At 39.4% G+C, this 14,833-nt stretch overlaps 1 protein-coding gene across 1 annotated transcript; it reads right to left on the bottom strand.

Moving 5' to 3' along the window:
* Nucleotides 1-6,334: 6,334 nt before the first annotated feature.
* LOC106952107 (WAP, Kazal, immunoglobulin, Kunitz and NTR domain-containing protein 2-like) lies at nt 6,335-10,998 on the bottom strand. Its single transcript, XM_015040012.1, has 2 exons — nt 10,502-10,998; nt 6,335-8,352 (listed from the first exon to the last, which is right to left on the bottom strand). The coding sequence occupies exons 1-2, from the start codon at nt 10,685-10,687 to the stop codon at nt 6,805-6,807; spliced, it is 1,734 nt and encodes a 577-aa protein (XP_014895498.1). The 5' UTR covers nt 10,688-10,998; the 3' UTR covers nt 6,335-6,804.
* Between the last annotated feature and the right edge of the window lie 3,835 nt (nt 10,999-14,833).

Raw genomic sequence — 14,833 nt, forward strand, 5'->3', positions numbered from 1 at the left:
ATTATTATACTGAACACATAATGTATCAGTAGTAGTTAATTATAGGTAATTCCTATCACAAAATTATAAAGATTTTTTTTTTTAATCAAAATTAGCAAGAAAACTTTTTAATCCTGATGTCTACAAGAATGCTGATAGTTCTTGATGTTCCATTGTGGTCAATAGGAAAACAAAGGTGCATTGTGAACCGCTGACACTAGAGGGCGGTGTTGTTACTGCTCTTTAACCAAGCAAGGCCAACGTATGCAAAAATGAGAAAAGACAGCGGCTCAGCCTGAAAGCTGCTACTGGTGGGGATCATCATGGCTGGGTCCTGTAACAATGGCAGTATGTACATGAAAAAAGATCCTTATGTTTGGAGAATGTAATTTATTTTAGTTTTTGGAAATTACAGAACAGAGCAGAATCTTCATACCTTGTTTGGCTGATTTATGTGAATGTGTCATAGTGAAACTCCACGTTTACAGTGAAACAATAACAAACTTTTTGTGTTTTAGCATGATAACTGCAGACATGTTAGGCTACTGAAAAACAGATTTTTGTGAACATATAAAATAAACAAAAAGAACTTTTTGTTTCAGTCACATGTTTCACAGGGGACTGTTATTGCAGTCGGGCGACATGCTTCTTTTTAGAAAAAATGTGATGAACAAAAGACCTCAATGTTTGGGACAAATCAAACAAAAGATGTTATCAAAATGCTACAGTACACCGTTAGCTTAGCATCACAGAGCAATGTGAACAACAACGATGGAAGGTTCTGATTTTTCAAACAGCTTTTCCTACAGACATATTCAACCACTTTTTTCTGCTAATGGCAGGAAAAAATCTAGCGCAGGCTTACACAAAACACATGAGACTCTCCTCATTTCCTGCAACAGAAACGTAAGGTCCAATCAGCACATGGGGACACCACCTCCTTGTTGACTGCACATACTTAAAACCAATGGAAAACTTCATGAGAAAAAAAATTGAGCGATAGAAGATATATTTTATCATAATTCTGAGGCCTCTTCCTTTTTATTGTTGCCGTGGGCAAATTTCTATAAGGCCCATATCAGCCAAAACAGAACAGGCTGATGATTGTGAGCATCTTTATGCAGATTTTCAACAATCACCAAAAATGAAATTGTCTCCCTTTTTCTAACTTGTTCTCATAAAGGAAGCACAAATTGGAAGCACAAGCGTATGATTTTAAAATATACTTTAAAAGGGATTTTGTACATCAACTGGGACATTGTGGACAAACTTGAGTTTCTAAGGTGCATTGTTCAAAAAAGATAAGAAAAGCTCCATTACAGCTTTCTTCATCTTTTTTTTTTCTCTTTTTTGTCACTACTGTTTCAGATCATCTGATTTTAAAATCAAACTAAGACAAACTGAGTCATTACAAGATACAATTTTAAAATGACAAGGATGCAGTAACTTTTATTTTTTAAAAATTGCTTTCTTTTATATATTTAGAAAGAAAATAACTCAGAACAACGAAGGCCTGAATGAGACGATGGGCTCAGGATTGCAGATAAAAGTACCAGGAAATGATGGTTGGAAATGGCAAACATTGGGCTTGTGTATAAGATTATATATTCAGAGAAAACCTAACTATTGAAATATTCAATATTTGCATATTTAATCCTGACACAGCCTTTGTGTTGGGTTGTTTCTATGTCAATGGTGTGGGCTTCCTCCCAGTTCTGACCAAGACCACTGCCAATAAAAAAAAAAGATGCATCAAATCATCATCCAAGAGCAACGTTGGGAACAATTTGGGGACGATCTGAGGATTTTCCCGCATGATGTAGTGTTTCACTGTGTCGCAGTACTTACATCGACAGTATATCAACATTTTGAACCTACACCCAGAAAAACCCACCAGTTTGTAACCCCACTGAGAACCTGTGGTCATTTCTCAATCCGTCAAATTGAGTCATGTCTCTGTCCGACAAAAACTTTGATCATCTCCAAGCACCAAAAAACATTAGACTCTCCTTAAATCAGACGAGTTTCAACATGTCAGAGAAAACCAATTAAGTTATTCAATCCAATTCTATTGAAGAAAAACTCACTCATCCCAAAGGGAAATTAAAGGTTGTAAGGAGCCTCAGAGTGGTTGCGGATGGTCAAAGGTCAAGGACATCATCAGTTGTTTGCTCTTTAAATCTCTGTATTACCGTAAGAAAACCGCACAGAGAGACTTTCTGCGATCTGTGAAAAAGTTAGAAGCATCAATTGTTTTTATACGTTTTCTGTGTTTTTTTTACATTTGTGTAATTGTAGAACTCTTAGATGGATTTAAGTGTTTTTTCCAACTTTTTCCCCCCCATTTTTTTCTCTGCAGGTGAAGAGCTACACTCAGCCTCTCCAGGTTATACAGTAAAGTTATTTTCCCACGCACAGATCCAAACATTAGTTTCAGACCCGCTACCACCTACCAGCTTCAAACCTTTCGGCTCCCTCTGCCACGGAATGATATACTGTAGCAGCTCCAGTCAATGCGTGTCAGGTGGCCGCTCTATCTTTTCAATAGATCTTCCGAGTCGTATGAACATAACAGATGCAGGGTCATGAATCAAAGGTCCTAAACCACCCATCTAGCTGATCTTTTCCACAGGCGCTCCTGTCCGATCTCGCCCGGATCCAAAACACGGATGCGTTTTCACAGATCTACACGCACACGCACGCACGCACACACACACACACACACACACACACACACACACACACACACACACACACACACACACACACAGAGAGAGCTGGAGAGGCTCCCCCAATCCGAGCCTGTCCTCCTCTGTGGGTCCGTTCTGCCTGACCCAGCTCTACGTGTGAGCTCCGGCCTCGTGTGAACTGAGTCTGTGAACGCAACGACCCCATCGGATCGACAGAGGAAAAGACGTAAAAAAGAAAAACTATACGCGAGCAAAAAACTTCTGCACCGCATATCAAAGCATAACTCATGTACCCCTTGAGTTGGCCCACTGCAAATTAGAGAAGCATCAAAGTGCACGGGTGTTTGAAAAATGGAGATCACACATGTTTCAAATATGTCTGAATTTTAATTGATAATAAATTGTGCTTTTGTAGACCCCGAACCACACGTTAAAGTAGTTAAAGGTGTTTTTTAATAGACATAATGTTGGAAAAATAACTGATAGTGTGTTGTTTTCTTTTTTTCCCCCCTTCCTTTTTGTAAATGATGGTTGTTTTGTTTTTAATAGTTGAACTCCTCTCCTCAGCTGAACTGTTGGTTGTAACTATAAATGTTTGGCTTCAGTTCAAGGTGCTTGATGAGACAAGGTTGTGCAAATGAATGTGGAAATCATTATGACCACCCCTGACGTCCATTCTGTCGAACCTCTGCATGCCACCAAGATAGATCTGACACGGCAGCACGTTGCGGCGGTACCTGAATTTTTCCTTTGGAACATCCCAAATTATTTGTTGCCATGTTTAGAAAGTTAGTAGATACACATGGTTGATGTACGGAGACGTTCTGGACATTGTTTGTCAGATGCTTCGACCAAGTTCATATATCCAGTTCATAAGATGATACCGTACATGAGGCCAAAAAGAAATCGATTTTTGGTAGGTTTTACGAACAGAGTAACATAGGGCTGAGCAAAAAGTGGCCCATGCAGCAGATGGAGACCTTTTTGTATTAAGAGACCATTTCTAAACCATTTCTAACTGTCAAATTGAAATCTTTTAAAAATTAAATATGGTAGTTTTCATCTTTTAACAATCACACATTTTTAAACATTCTATAGTCAATAAGACCATTGCAAAGGTACCTTTCTCAAAACAAGTTAAAAAAAATATAGAAAAGTTTTTCTTGCAAGTGAAAAAACATCTATCGATTTAACTAGTGCTTTTTAATCAATATTTAATAATTATTGACTTAAGTTTCTGTATTTAGATGACAAGTTTCTTGCATGTTAGTTTTATTTTTACTTGAAGTAAAATACAGTGAAGTATTTTTGCTGTGGAAACTAGACAAAAATACTTGATAGGTTTTTGTGTTTTAGCAGTGTAAGAATATCCTTACACTGCTAAAGGATATGCCATATATCTATATATACTGCTCAAAAAATAAAGGGAACACTCAAATAACACATCCTAGATCTGAATGAATGAAATATTCTCATTGAATACTTTGTTCTGTACAAAGTTGAATGTGCTGACAACAAAATCACACAAAAATCATCAATGAAAATCAAATTTATTTGGAGCCACACACAAAATTAAAGTGAAATGTGCCCTTTATTTTTTTGAGCAGTATATATAGATATATGGCATATTTTTGGAAAAAATATATAGTTTACACATTATAGAGCTGTATGTATGCTATATCAGATTTGATTACTTAGAAGAGGTGAAAAAACCTTTTTACTTTAGGGCTGTTACGATGTTCCGTAGCAGATGCCAACGTTAGCATTTTTGACTGCTAACGTTTAGCTAGCCTTCTCACGACCCTTTTGTGTCTTTGTTCTCTTTCTGTTGCAGTGTTTTATGTACAGGCACCCATTATCAACCTGCCGATCAAATGATTTGTGAGCACATCTTTTTATTGTTTGCTAACCGTAGATTGGCAGCCAGTCCGACGTGCCGTCCTCATTAGCTGCCTCTGCTAGTCAACCAGAGAATGATTAAAGAAATACTTCCTCCATTTCTTAAAGGTAATGACCAAAGGTGTATTTCCTTTTTTTAGCGACTCTGTTGTTATTATGAAATAAAAGAACAGGAAAGTTTTTTTTTTAAAAGTCATACAATGAAAATGATTCTAGAGTTTATATTTTATGTTTGCAGTCCCATCATTTAGCGATAAGAGTAGTTAGCGCTGCTAGCATTTAATAATAATAAAAAGCTGTTTGGTTTGGCTTTTGCTATCTATATAGTAATGTTTAAAATAAAACAAAAAACACCACTTATATGTTACGGTGGAGCACACTGCAGGGTTCAAGATAATAAAAATGACCTTGACTTAAATTGAAAAAAACGTTTTGAAATTTATGCATTTTAACATAAACTTTGGACCACACCTTTTCTTATATATTGTGTTTTCTCACATTAATGTATCAACGACAGTGTATTGTGAAAATTGAACACAAAATGTAGATGTTTCTCTTCTGTGATATTAATTTGAATGATACATTTCGTAAATAAAAGCATTTCCAGGCGATGCATTGCCCGGCAACCCTGTGAACATTTCACAGCTGTTAAGTTTATGTTGCTGATGACTTTGTCATTGGATCCCAAAGTGCTGTAGATCTAATATTTCTTCACTCAACAGCAGCCAGTAAAGGAGCCCTGTAGTTGCGGTAATGTCCTGCCTCCATCGCCGGTGTGGATGGGGGAAACAGAACCTCATCTGGGAAGTGGAACACCCTCGTCGTAGCCCACCAAGGCCTTTTCCTAGGAACCCAGAGAATTCTGTTGGCACCGCATGAAACACATAACTCCTCTATGGGAGTGGATCTGAGGTTTACAACTCGGGCTCCTCACCCAATTAGGCTGGACCTCGCAGGCAAATCAAAATAGGGTGAAGCTTTTTACAATGCCACTGGGGTCTTTAGAATGAATGGTTCTGTTTTGAAGTTTTTTAGGGTAAGCATTGGGGGGGCAGAGGCAGCTGGGAATGTACGACTCCCAAGTCTCTTTTATCAGCCTGTCAGATAAGCCACAGAGGTAGAGAGGGCTTAATGTCAGCGCACAGGAAGAATCCTTCTCATGGAGTTATGTGTGTGTAGATTATGCACATAACAAAACACATAAAAAAAAAAATCAATTTATTTATAGAGATATTACATACACAATAAAATACAAAGCCTATATGGCAATAAATAGCCCCAAAAGAAAAGCAAAGTTAATAAAAAGAAAGAATAGAATTGGTTGTAAAAAAAAAAAAAATGTTGCAATAACAAATCATTTTAATCAAACAAATCAAAGCTTATATTAAGTTTAACAGGTACTTTGGTTTGATATAATGTGTATATACAAGGTTCTTGATTGGAAGTAGAGCTGTAATAATAGACTATACACATACAAGGCCATTTAAATTATACAAAAATAAAAAAAGATTAGTTCTCCATTCTGATGGAGGTCATGAAAAGTAATAATAATTAGTAATAAGCTAGTGGATTGGCCCCCAATAAATTTCTGTTGTTTTTGCTTATTCTGTTTGGTTCATTAAAATTTTTGGTATCATAAATTCTATTTTTATATTGGACAGAAAACTTGGGTGAATACAAAACCACAAAAGCATTAAGATTACAAATGGCTCCGTAACCATTTCCATACTGAGAAGTTGATTGAAAGCAACTTTCCAAAAAATATGGTCAATTGCAGAAATTTTATTATTTAGCATTTGTTGCATTTTGTAATTTTAAAATTTGTTCAGTTTTATAGTTTAACAAATTTCCACCTTAAACAAGGTCGATTTTTTTATTCTCTAAATAAATAAAACAATTTAACACTGCATTTAAATGTTTTCAGGTTATCATTAGAGATCTGAAACCATTAGATTTGACAAAAGTAAAAGCAAAATAAATCTGCAATGCGGATGCCTGTTCACAGCACAATAAGACAAAAATTAAGGACATCTCCATCCTACATTATTAAGCAAAACAGAAACTAAAATATACAAAATCCTAGATGAACAAGATACAACTGGGGAAAATAAACAAGCAAAGAATTCCAAGAAACATGAACTTTCGAATCAAAAGATTCAAACAACGCCTCAGTGAGGTCGAGCTCACAAGAGTTTGTTACAGTTTTGTCAAGTCCACGCTTTGTGCAGTGAGAATCCTACTGAGGGCTATTGGTGATTGCTTTGAGGATGTTGCAGGTGTTCTTCGAGATGACCTCTTTCAGTTTCCGTACCCGACGGGGAGTGGAAGCACCCACGTAGCTCTCAGGCTGGAGTATGGCCATGCCTTCGCTGACGTTGCCCATGATGATGACCTGACCTTCCGCGGCCGCGCCCGTTATGTTTGGGCATGGGCAGTTCCAGTCCATGTTGAGGAAAGTAACTTCGAGAGGTTCTTTGCCGAAGAAGCGCAAACCCATCTTCTCGTCCTTAAAGATCTCCTCCACAGTCACGAGGGCGTGGCCCGAGTCGTTCTCTTGCGTAATGTCCGTCATGCGGCCCAAGACCACAAAGTCGCTCCGGCAGAAGCTCGTCACCATCTTGCCTCTCGGTTTGCAAGCTTTGCAGTGGTGGTTTTTCGGGAAGGGGCACATTTCCTCGCAGAGCTGTTTTGACTCAAAGTTGTTGTCATTTCCCTCACAGCCTCCATAGATGAAGGACTGACACTTGCCCATGGTGCTAATGTACGCCCACCGGGGCTCATAGACCTTACAGCGGCCCTGCAGGGCAGGCAGTCCGCAGGGCCTGGACACCTCCGGTCCACAGCACTGTATGCAACCCTCGTATGTGTCAAACATTTTTCTGGGTGACTGGTCATTGCTGCTGTGGCAGTGTCTGAAGGGAAAGCAGTTGTTGGATTTGGGCTCATAGTACCAGCTGACTTTCTCCAGCCCCGTTCCACAGTCCTCTGGGCTGTCAAAGGGGTTTTGGCATTCTTCAGGGAGGCAGCGAGTCAAGTTCTTGGGGCCCAGAGTGCTGAACACCTCTGCTGAGAGCACAGTGAGCGGGTGGTGGACCTGGACTGAACCAGACGGGTTCTGAGCTATGCAGGTATAGACCCCAGAATCTTGCAGCCGGGTGTTGTAGATGACCAGCTGGCCAATGTTTGTGACCACCATGTTCCCCAACACATTATTGGGCCTCATGATCACCCTCACGTCTCCCAAGGGCAGCCGCTTCTCCCACATGATCTGAGGCTGGGGTTGACCGGTGACATCGCACAGGAAGCTAGCTGTTTCACCCACGTTTACGGTCTGATGAATGGGGCTGGTGACCAACACGGGTTGTTCAGGTTCCAATGGTAGTGGGACGGTGGGCTGAAAGGGGGCAGTCGTAGGACGAAGCGTGGTCAACTGGGGAAGCAAAGGGCTCATGTTGGGCCAGGTGAGGTGAAATCGACACATGACAACTGAGAGGGTGATGCCCTTAGAACATGCCTCTGCATCCATGAAACACTTATTGTAGTAAGTCATGCCATCTGAGGCACAGGTAAAGTTTGGCTCCTTCTCGCAGCGGTCCCGGCATTTACACAAGGGGCGGCCCTCCCAGATGACACACTCGGAGCCCTGCTGGGTGCACATGAAGCTGGCACACGATGCTTCCCTAGGCATTCCCACAGGGCCCTTCTTCCCATCCACGTAGCGGGCAGCAACGCAACTGTGGTTCCCACAGACATTTTGGCAACACTTTTCAGAGGACTCACACTCCTGTAAGAATCAAAGAGAAAATTGCTCATGAAGGATGTTCAGTGCATGGGGTGGATTTTACAAGTGAGGAGTAGGAAGTGCTTCGCACACTGCAATCAACAAAAACAATACGACACCTTGCAAAGCAGCCCAACGCCTGGCACTTTCTCACATTTTGTCAAATTGCTTCAACTCATTTACTTGGATTTTATGTCAAAGACCAAAATAAAGTATCACATCATTTCAAAGTGGGTGTTAAATAATACTTGATTTTCTGTGTATTTCTTTTTTAAGAAATACTAATCTTAGGCATGGATTTCTATTCAGCTTGTTATACACATCAATAAAACCCACTGCAGTTAATTACCTTCAGAACTCATGTAACTTGGCATATATAGAGTTAAATTGTGTGTATTTTACTCTTGCTATTTAATCAAGATGGTTTGTGAGGGACTTAAGACTCTCTCATGTTTCATCCATAGCCAAACAGTCGATGCAGTGTCAAAGGATTGCAGGACATTCGTATTTACACACAAACCTGTCATACATGGCGCAGACCACCTGGGGAACACTCCTTCCGATTCAGTATACATGAGAGCCTTAGAGATGAACATGTATAAATTCACTGAACAGGTGGAGGAAGGGACGATGTTGGCTGAGCATGACAATGCCATTTGACGAAGAATTATACAACTGTACCTAATTCCTCAACTTGAATGATGTACATGATAAGCAATCCTCAAAAGTATTTGTGTCGCCGACACAAAAACCAGATAGTGAGAGTGGACTGAAGCGTAAGATCAACATTGCGGTCCGCAAATGTCTGACCAATCCCACAATACATCGCATAGAGCTCTGGCCAAATAGACCAACTAGGGCCTGGTGCCAAGAAAAAGACAATTTTCGTCATGCACCTACCTTAATAGCTGCGTTTCCATAACAAATGTGTACAAAACTTTGTCAATATACCGCTAATATTGAAAATCACAATTTCACAATTGTGGTGTTTCCATTAAATAAGAAGCACAACTAAAACCACGTGAGTAAGTTTGTTCATACGATACGTAATTAAAAAACACGCTGCTTCACGATCCCCTATCTACTTCCTGTTGCCGTCTTCTTTGTGGTTTGCGCCAGTAGCAACATGTGATTGGTGATCATATGAAAAAAGTGTTTCCATTGCAGTTCTGCGAAATAGACCAATTCTTATATGGCTAAAAAACAAACATCCTCATCCTAGAGACAAAACTTTTGATAAAAAAACATTTTTTTCTAAAATGTCAAATTGCACAATTATATGGTCGATGGAAACGCAGCTAATGAGAATCAAGTTCAACACTTTGGATGAAGTATGGGAGAGGCTTCAAAGGTTTGTTAGAGAATATTAGCAAACAAGCAACATAAGGAAGACCAAGGAACACAGCAGAGTGGCTAAAGAATAAGTTTAAAAGCAATTTAAGTTACGTAGCCACTTGTAGGGCTTTGAACCTCTCAATGAAGCACCTTTCAATCAATTTTCCAAGAATGAAAAGAGTGAGCACAACTCCTAACCTACATAGAAGCCAGGCAAAGAGAGCGTTAGGCAGAAAAGCAGCCGAAAGCTCCATGGTAACAGGAAGAACTGTGATCTACACTCAGGTTGACAAGACAACTATTAGTTGTGGAACATTGTTAAAAGAAATCCATAAGAAGTTCAATTTCAGACGACTTATAGATAAACATTGTGAGAAGAGATCAAATTTGAAGGTTCGGGGCTACTTGGCAAACACAGTGTGACAGAAAACTAACAAGCCTAGAACATGGCGGTGGGGCATCATGACCAGGCAGACTGACAGGAAGCTGATCAGAGACATCAGAGTGATGCATGGGGTGAAAACTGGTTAGAGGACGCAAAAACGTGAGATTTTTATTTGTAAAAAAAAAAAAAAAGAAGGAGAAGAAAAAGAAAAACAAAAGACCGCGATGTGTCGATTTCCGTTCATATTGCAATTATGTAATACTATTTATCGGTCTTTCAATCTGTATTCATAGGAAAAAAACATAATCAAGTTCAAAGGGTGTGAATACTTTACGAAGACACTTCATAGCCCTAAAATACAGATATCAAACTTTAAAACTATTTTGCCTACCAGTGATTAAAAACAACAACAACAAAAAAAACATAAACTACCTCATCAGAATCACATTCCCGCGTGCAGGTGCTCATGGCATCCACCCACAGGTTGGGGTTAATCTCATTGGGGCAGATGCCCGCGTGCAAGTAGGTGTCACGGGGCAGAGCTGCGCCGCCGAGTTCCATCCGCGCGGACGCGCACGCCAGGAACCAGATCCACCGTGGAAACAGCATCCAGCGCATCTCAACTCGACAAGTGGTGAAGATCGGAGACAGAGATGCGGGTCTGAGATCCAGCGACCCCCTTAAAAAAAAAAAAAAAAACACTTACCCTTGTTCAAAGAAATGCCGGGCGACAGGAAGCCACCTGACGCGGGCTGAGCTGATGAGTCCCGGTGAAGTCGCGGCGCTGGCGGTCTGCTTTTCGCTCCCTAATCTGCGGTCATCACTCGCCAAGTGGCTCGCAATAAGACAATTAGGAGTTGCTCCTACGATGCAGGAAGAAGCTGTTTTAATAAGTCGGAGCGCCACTTGGGGTTGGGGCCGAGGGGGGGCACCTGGCCGTTAAAGGGATTGCTGGTAACCCCGTTTAAACCTTTGCGGTCTCCAGCGGCGCCAGGGCGCGCGGCGCGCCAAGACGCGCGGAGTTAAGAAAGGAAACGTGTTGCTTTGAGAAGATTTATTTAACGTCTGCTGACATTAAAACCAGATGTTCTGTTTATCCGCGGTCTTAAGATGGAAATGAAAAATTAAGAGCTTTGCTCTAGAGCAGGAGTGATGTCGACGCCGCTCGTCCTGCGGCAGAAGGTCAGGCTGACTTAACGTACGTGAGTCCAGAATGATTGAATCGTTAAATCCGCTGGCGGATTTACAGCCGTTTCTCAGTCAGACATGCAACTCTCTTGAGCAATAATAAATTTTGAACATAAAGAAAATCACATTAGCTTAAATTTTCATCAGAAGGTGCAAGGCATGAATTATTTATGCTCTTCTCAGTATATATTGGTGTTAAAGCAATAAAATCTTTCTTATAATTTTTATCCTAATTTTTCCTCTTGTATATTTATGATACGTCTTTGTTAATGATCTCCAACTTTTGAGTTCTGTGCCATCACCCTAATCTTTTGTTTCCATCTAAAAAAATTAATTTGGAACTCTGGTTCAATACATTAATTAAAGATTAATTAAAATCTAAATCTGCCTGAATAATTTTGAACATAACTGCATAGATGGCATTAGAAAGTTAAACTTGTCCCATGAACATTTTCCACAAATCCATTTAAGTTTGTGGCAAACAAAAACTTAAATGGATTTCAGTTGGAATCCATGAGATGTGTCATGTAGTGATGAAAGGCTCCAGCTGGGATCTGAACCTGGCATCACCATGCAGCACCGGACCATTAACACTGAATTTGCCCCAGTCAAAAATGATCTGTTTTAGATTTTCATATTTTTTCCACACTGAAATAACTTCAAAGATGAAAAAAAAGAAAAGAAACTAAACTGGTAGAAAGAGACATAAATGATCTTAATAAGGCAAGATTATAATAAAGGAGGCCTGCAAGTGGAAATGTCCTTAAGCTTAATTAACCCTGAAAAATCTTCTGAATTTGGCTCATTTTTATTATTATTATTTTATAACACTTATTGTCCACTTCAGTCTGATTTCATTCATGTAATGTGTTAACATGACATAGCGATGGGCCTGAAAACACTAAAATGTTCAACTTCCATCTGATGATGGGGCTGACTGTGACATGATAATTAATTTTCTAAGAACAAGAACAACTTTTTTTTTCTAGACTTCAGTATAAGTTGTGATGAAAGAAACATTGTAATAAACATCATACTGATCTAAACCAACAGCAGGGAATTTTTATTTAATAGGACACACAGTGGAAAAAAATATTTTTGTTTTTACAAATCAATCAAGATCAACGAAAGTGGGTTGTTTTGACAAAAAAAAATGAATGTCAAAGTGACAACTGATTTCTACAATATAATGAAAGTAGTAATATGCAGAAAGAGGTGGATCAGTGCTTTCAAAATCCCAATTGAAAAATGCCCATCATACTACTATATAATTTTAGATTTGCTTGGTATGTTTGTGCTCATTTTCTTTTGTTGTGGTAAAAAAAATCAATAAAAGCATGGGACACAATCAAAATGATATCCTTTATAAGTTAGGTTTATGTGTGTGGAGGCTACAGTCCTCAACGTTGTTGGTTTGATTCCCGGTCTCGGACCCTCCGCTGCACGCCGTTCCCCTCTCTACATTCTGTTTCCTGTCTATTTACTGTTCAGTAAAGGCCGATGGTGCCATAAAAGATTTAGAAATAAAATTTGTTTCCATCCATCAGTACAAATATACAAAAGTATGTCATCATGTTCACCACTATTTTCTCAAATAAACACCAAGTCTTCATCTGCATGTTGATGTTAATGCTGCAACATGCAGAGAATAGAATGAAATTAGTTTGTTTGTACTCAAATTAAAATCAAATTAAGCTGCATTGGAGTTTTAGTTTGTGTTTTCTGAATTGTTTGTAGTTTTTATCATGTGTGAGATGTTTAACTAGCCTAAAACACTGTGGAAGTTTAAATCCCATATAGCCCAGACAGTTAAATTTTGTAAAAAAAAAAAAAAAAAAAAAGTGGAGAAAATACCTAAGTTTTAATTTGAGACATCTGTAAGATCTGTGTGTAGACTTAACTTTGAAGTTCAGTTTGTAGCTCTAAAAATCTTCTGTTGGACTATTTTTAAATTGCTAAAATCAGACAAAATTGTGCATCTTTCCAGCTGCTGGGCTCTGAGGACTTCAAATGTTTATGAACATTTGTCCGTCTGTCTGTCCGTCTGTCTGTCCGTCTGTCCGTCCATCTATCTACTACTTGCAGCAGGCGCTGGATCTTCTTCGGATCTCATTTCTGTTATCATGGCCGTAAGTGAGTCTTTGGACCTGGAGGACTGTTAAATGAAACGCTTCATGCCTCAGCTGAGCCCACAGTACAGCAGACAAAGCCCCAACCCATCTCCATTTTGACAATATTTGTGAGAAAAACACCAAAAATACTCTAACTTTTCCTTCAGCTTGAGGTGGAGATGAACCCCTGATCTGGAGGGAAGAACAGTCCATCAGTTTTTCCAGCATGGCCCCAGAATCAGAGAAGCTGACTCTTATTATCGCCACCTCACACTCAGCTATGAATTACTTGCCTGGGAGGTCATGAAAGCAACAACAACAACACAGGGAAAATGCAAAGATAAGACAGAGAGATTCTCAAACCAGAAAACTGACCATGTCCTGAGGTCACAAACACCACATGTGTCAGGTTGTACCAGCAGTAATGTCTGTGAGATGTAGAAAAAAAGTGTTAACATTTAAGTTTTGTGAAATACACTCATTTCAATACAAAACATATATATTTTTAATCAGCATACTTCCATTAAGCAAATTTATTTTCAGAATTCCAATTTGTGCAATTATATGGTGAATGGAAACACAGCTGCGGTACATTCATACTTAATACTACTTGCTGGGTTCCCATTAACCACAGAATTCCACAACTTGAAATTATGAAAATAAATTTAAAAGAAACACAGCAATTTTGGAAAAACTCATGGTTTTCTATGGAAAGGTTTTGTGGTAGGATGAAGTGGTTTTTCAGCCTCATCGAAACAAAACTGCAATGGAAAAACCTTTCACATCACATGAGTCACGTGATCGTCAGCTGCACGTTACTCCTGCCAGAGAAGACATAGAAGACAACAGGAAGTAGTAGGATGATGACTTTTTAAAAAAAAAAGAAAAAAAAGTTGTGTCTCATTTGAATGTATTGAATTTATAACTTTTCTGTAAAATTACCGACTACAATTTCCCCAAACCGCCACACATCTGCGCCGAATAAGTTACCGACGTCCCTTCTGATTGGCTGATAGACAAGAGCGCGAGCGCCTTGGCCAATTATCAGTATATCTCACGTAAATGTTTACATCCGTTGCTGCTTCATTTTTAATGACTTGTTGCGTTAACCAGCTTATTCACGTGCGATTTTAGTTTAACTTCTTGTTTAATGGAAACGGTGCATTAGCGTAAAATGTGTTTTTCGACATTGACCGGACATGGAAAAGGTTTGCGCACATTGGTAATGGAAACAGCAGCAGGTGTTCCGCATCACTGAATCAAATCATCAACGAGTTGAGACTTAAAATAGCAAACATGAAGGCTCTCCCTTACAAATCTGAGTTGTGAAGCTGCAGAGGTGAGATGAGGACAGTACAACTTCTGAAAAAAAAAGAAAAGAAAAGAATTACTTTGAAGAGCAGGAGACGTTCCCCTCAGCAGACGTGTGTGTTGGCACAGCGTTTAATGAATGAAGCTGTTATTA

This window comes from Poecilia latipinna, unplaced genomic scaffold (assembly GCF_001443285.1).
Source record: "Poecilia latipinna isolate Pla-1442-1.1 unplaced genomic scaffold, P_latipinna-1.0 Scaffold492, whole genome shotgun sequence".
NCBI lineage: Eukaryota > Metazoa > Chordata > Actinopteri > Cyprinodontiformes > Poeciliidae > Poecilia > Poecilia latipinna.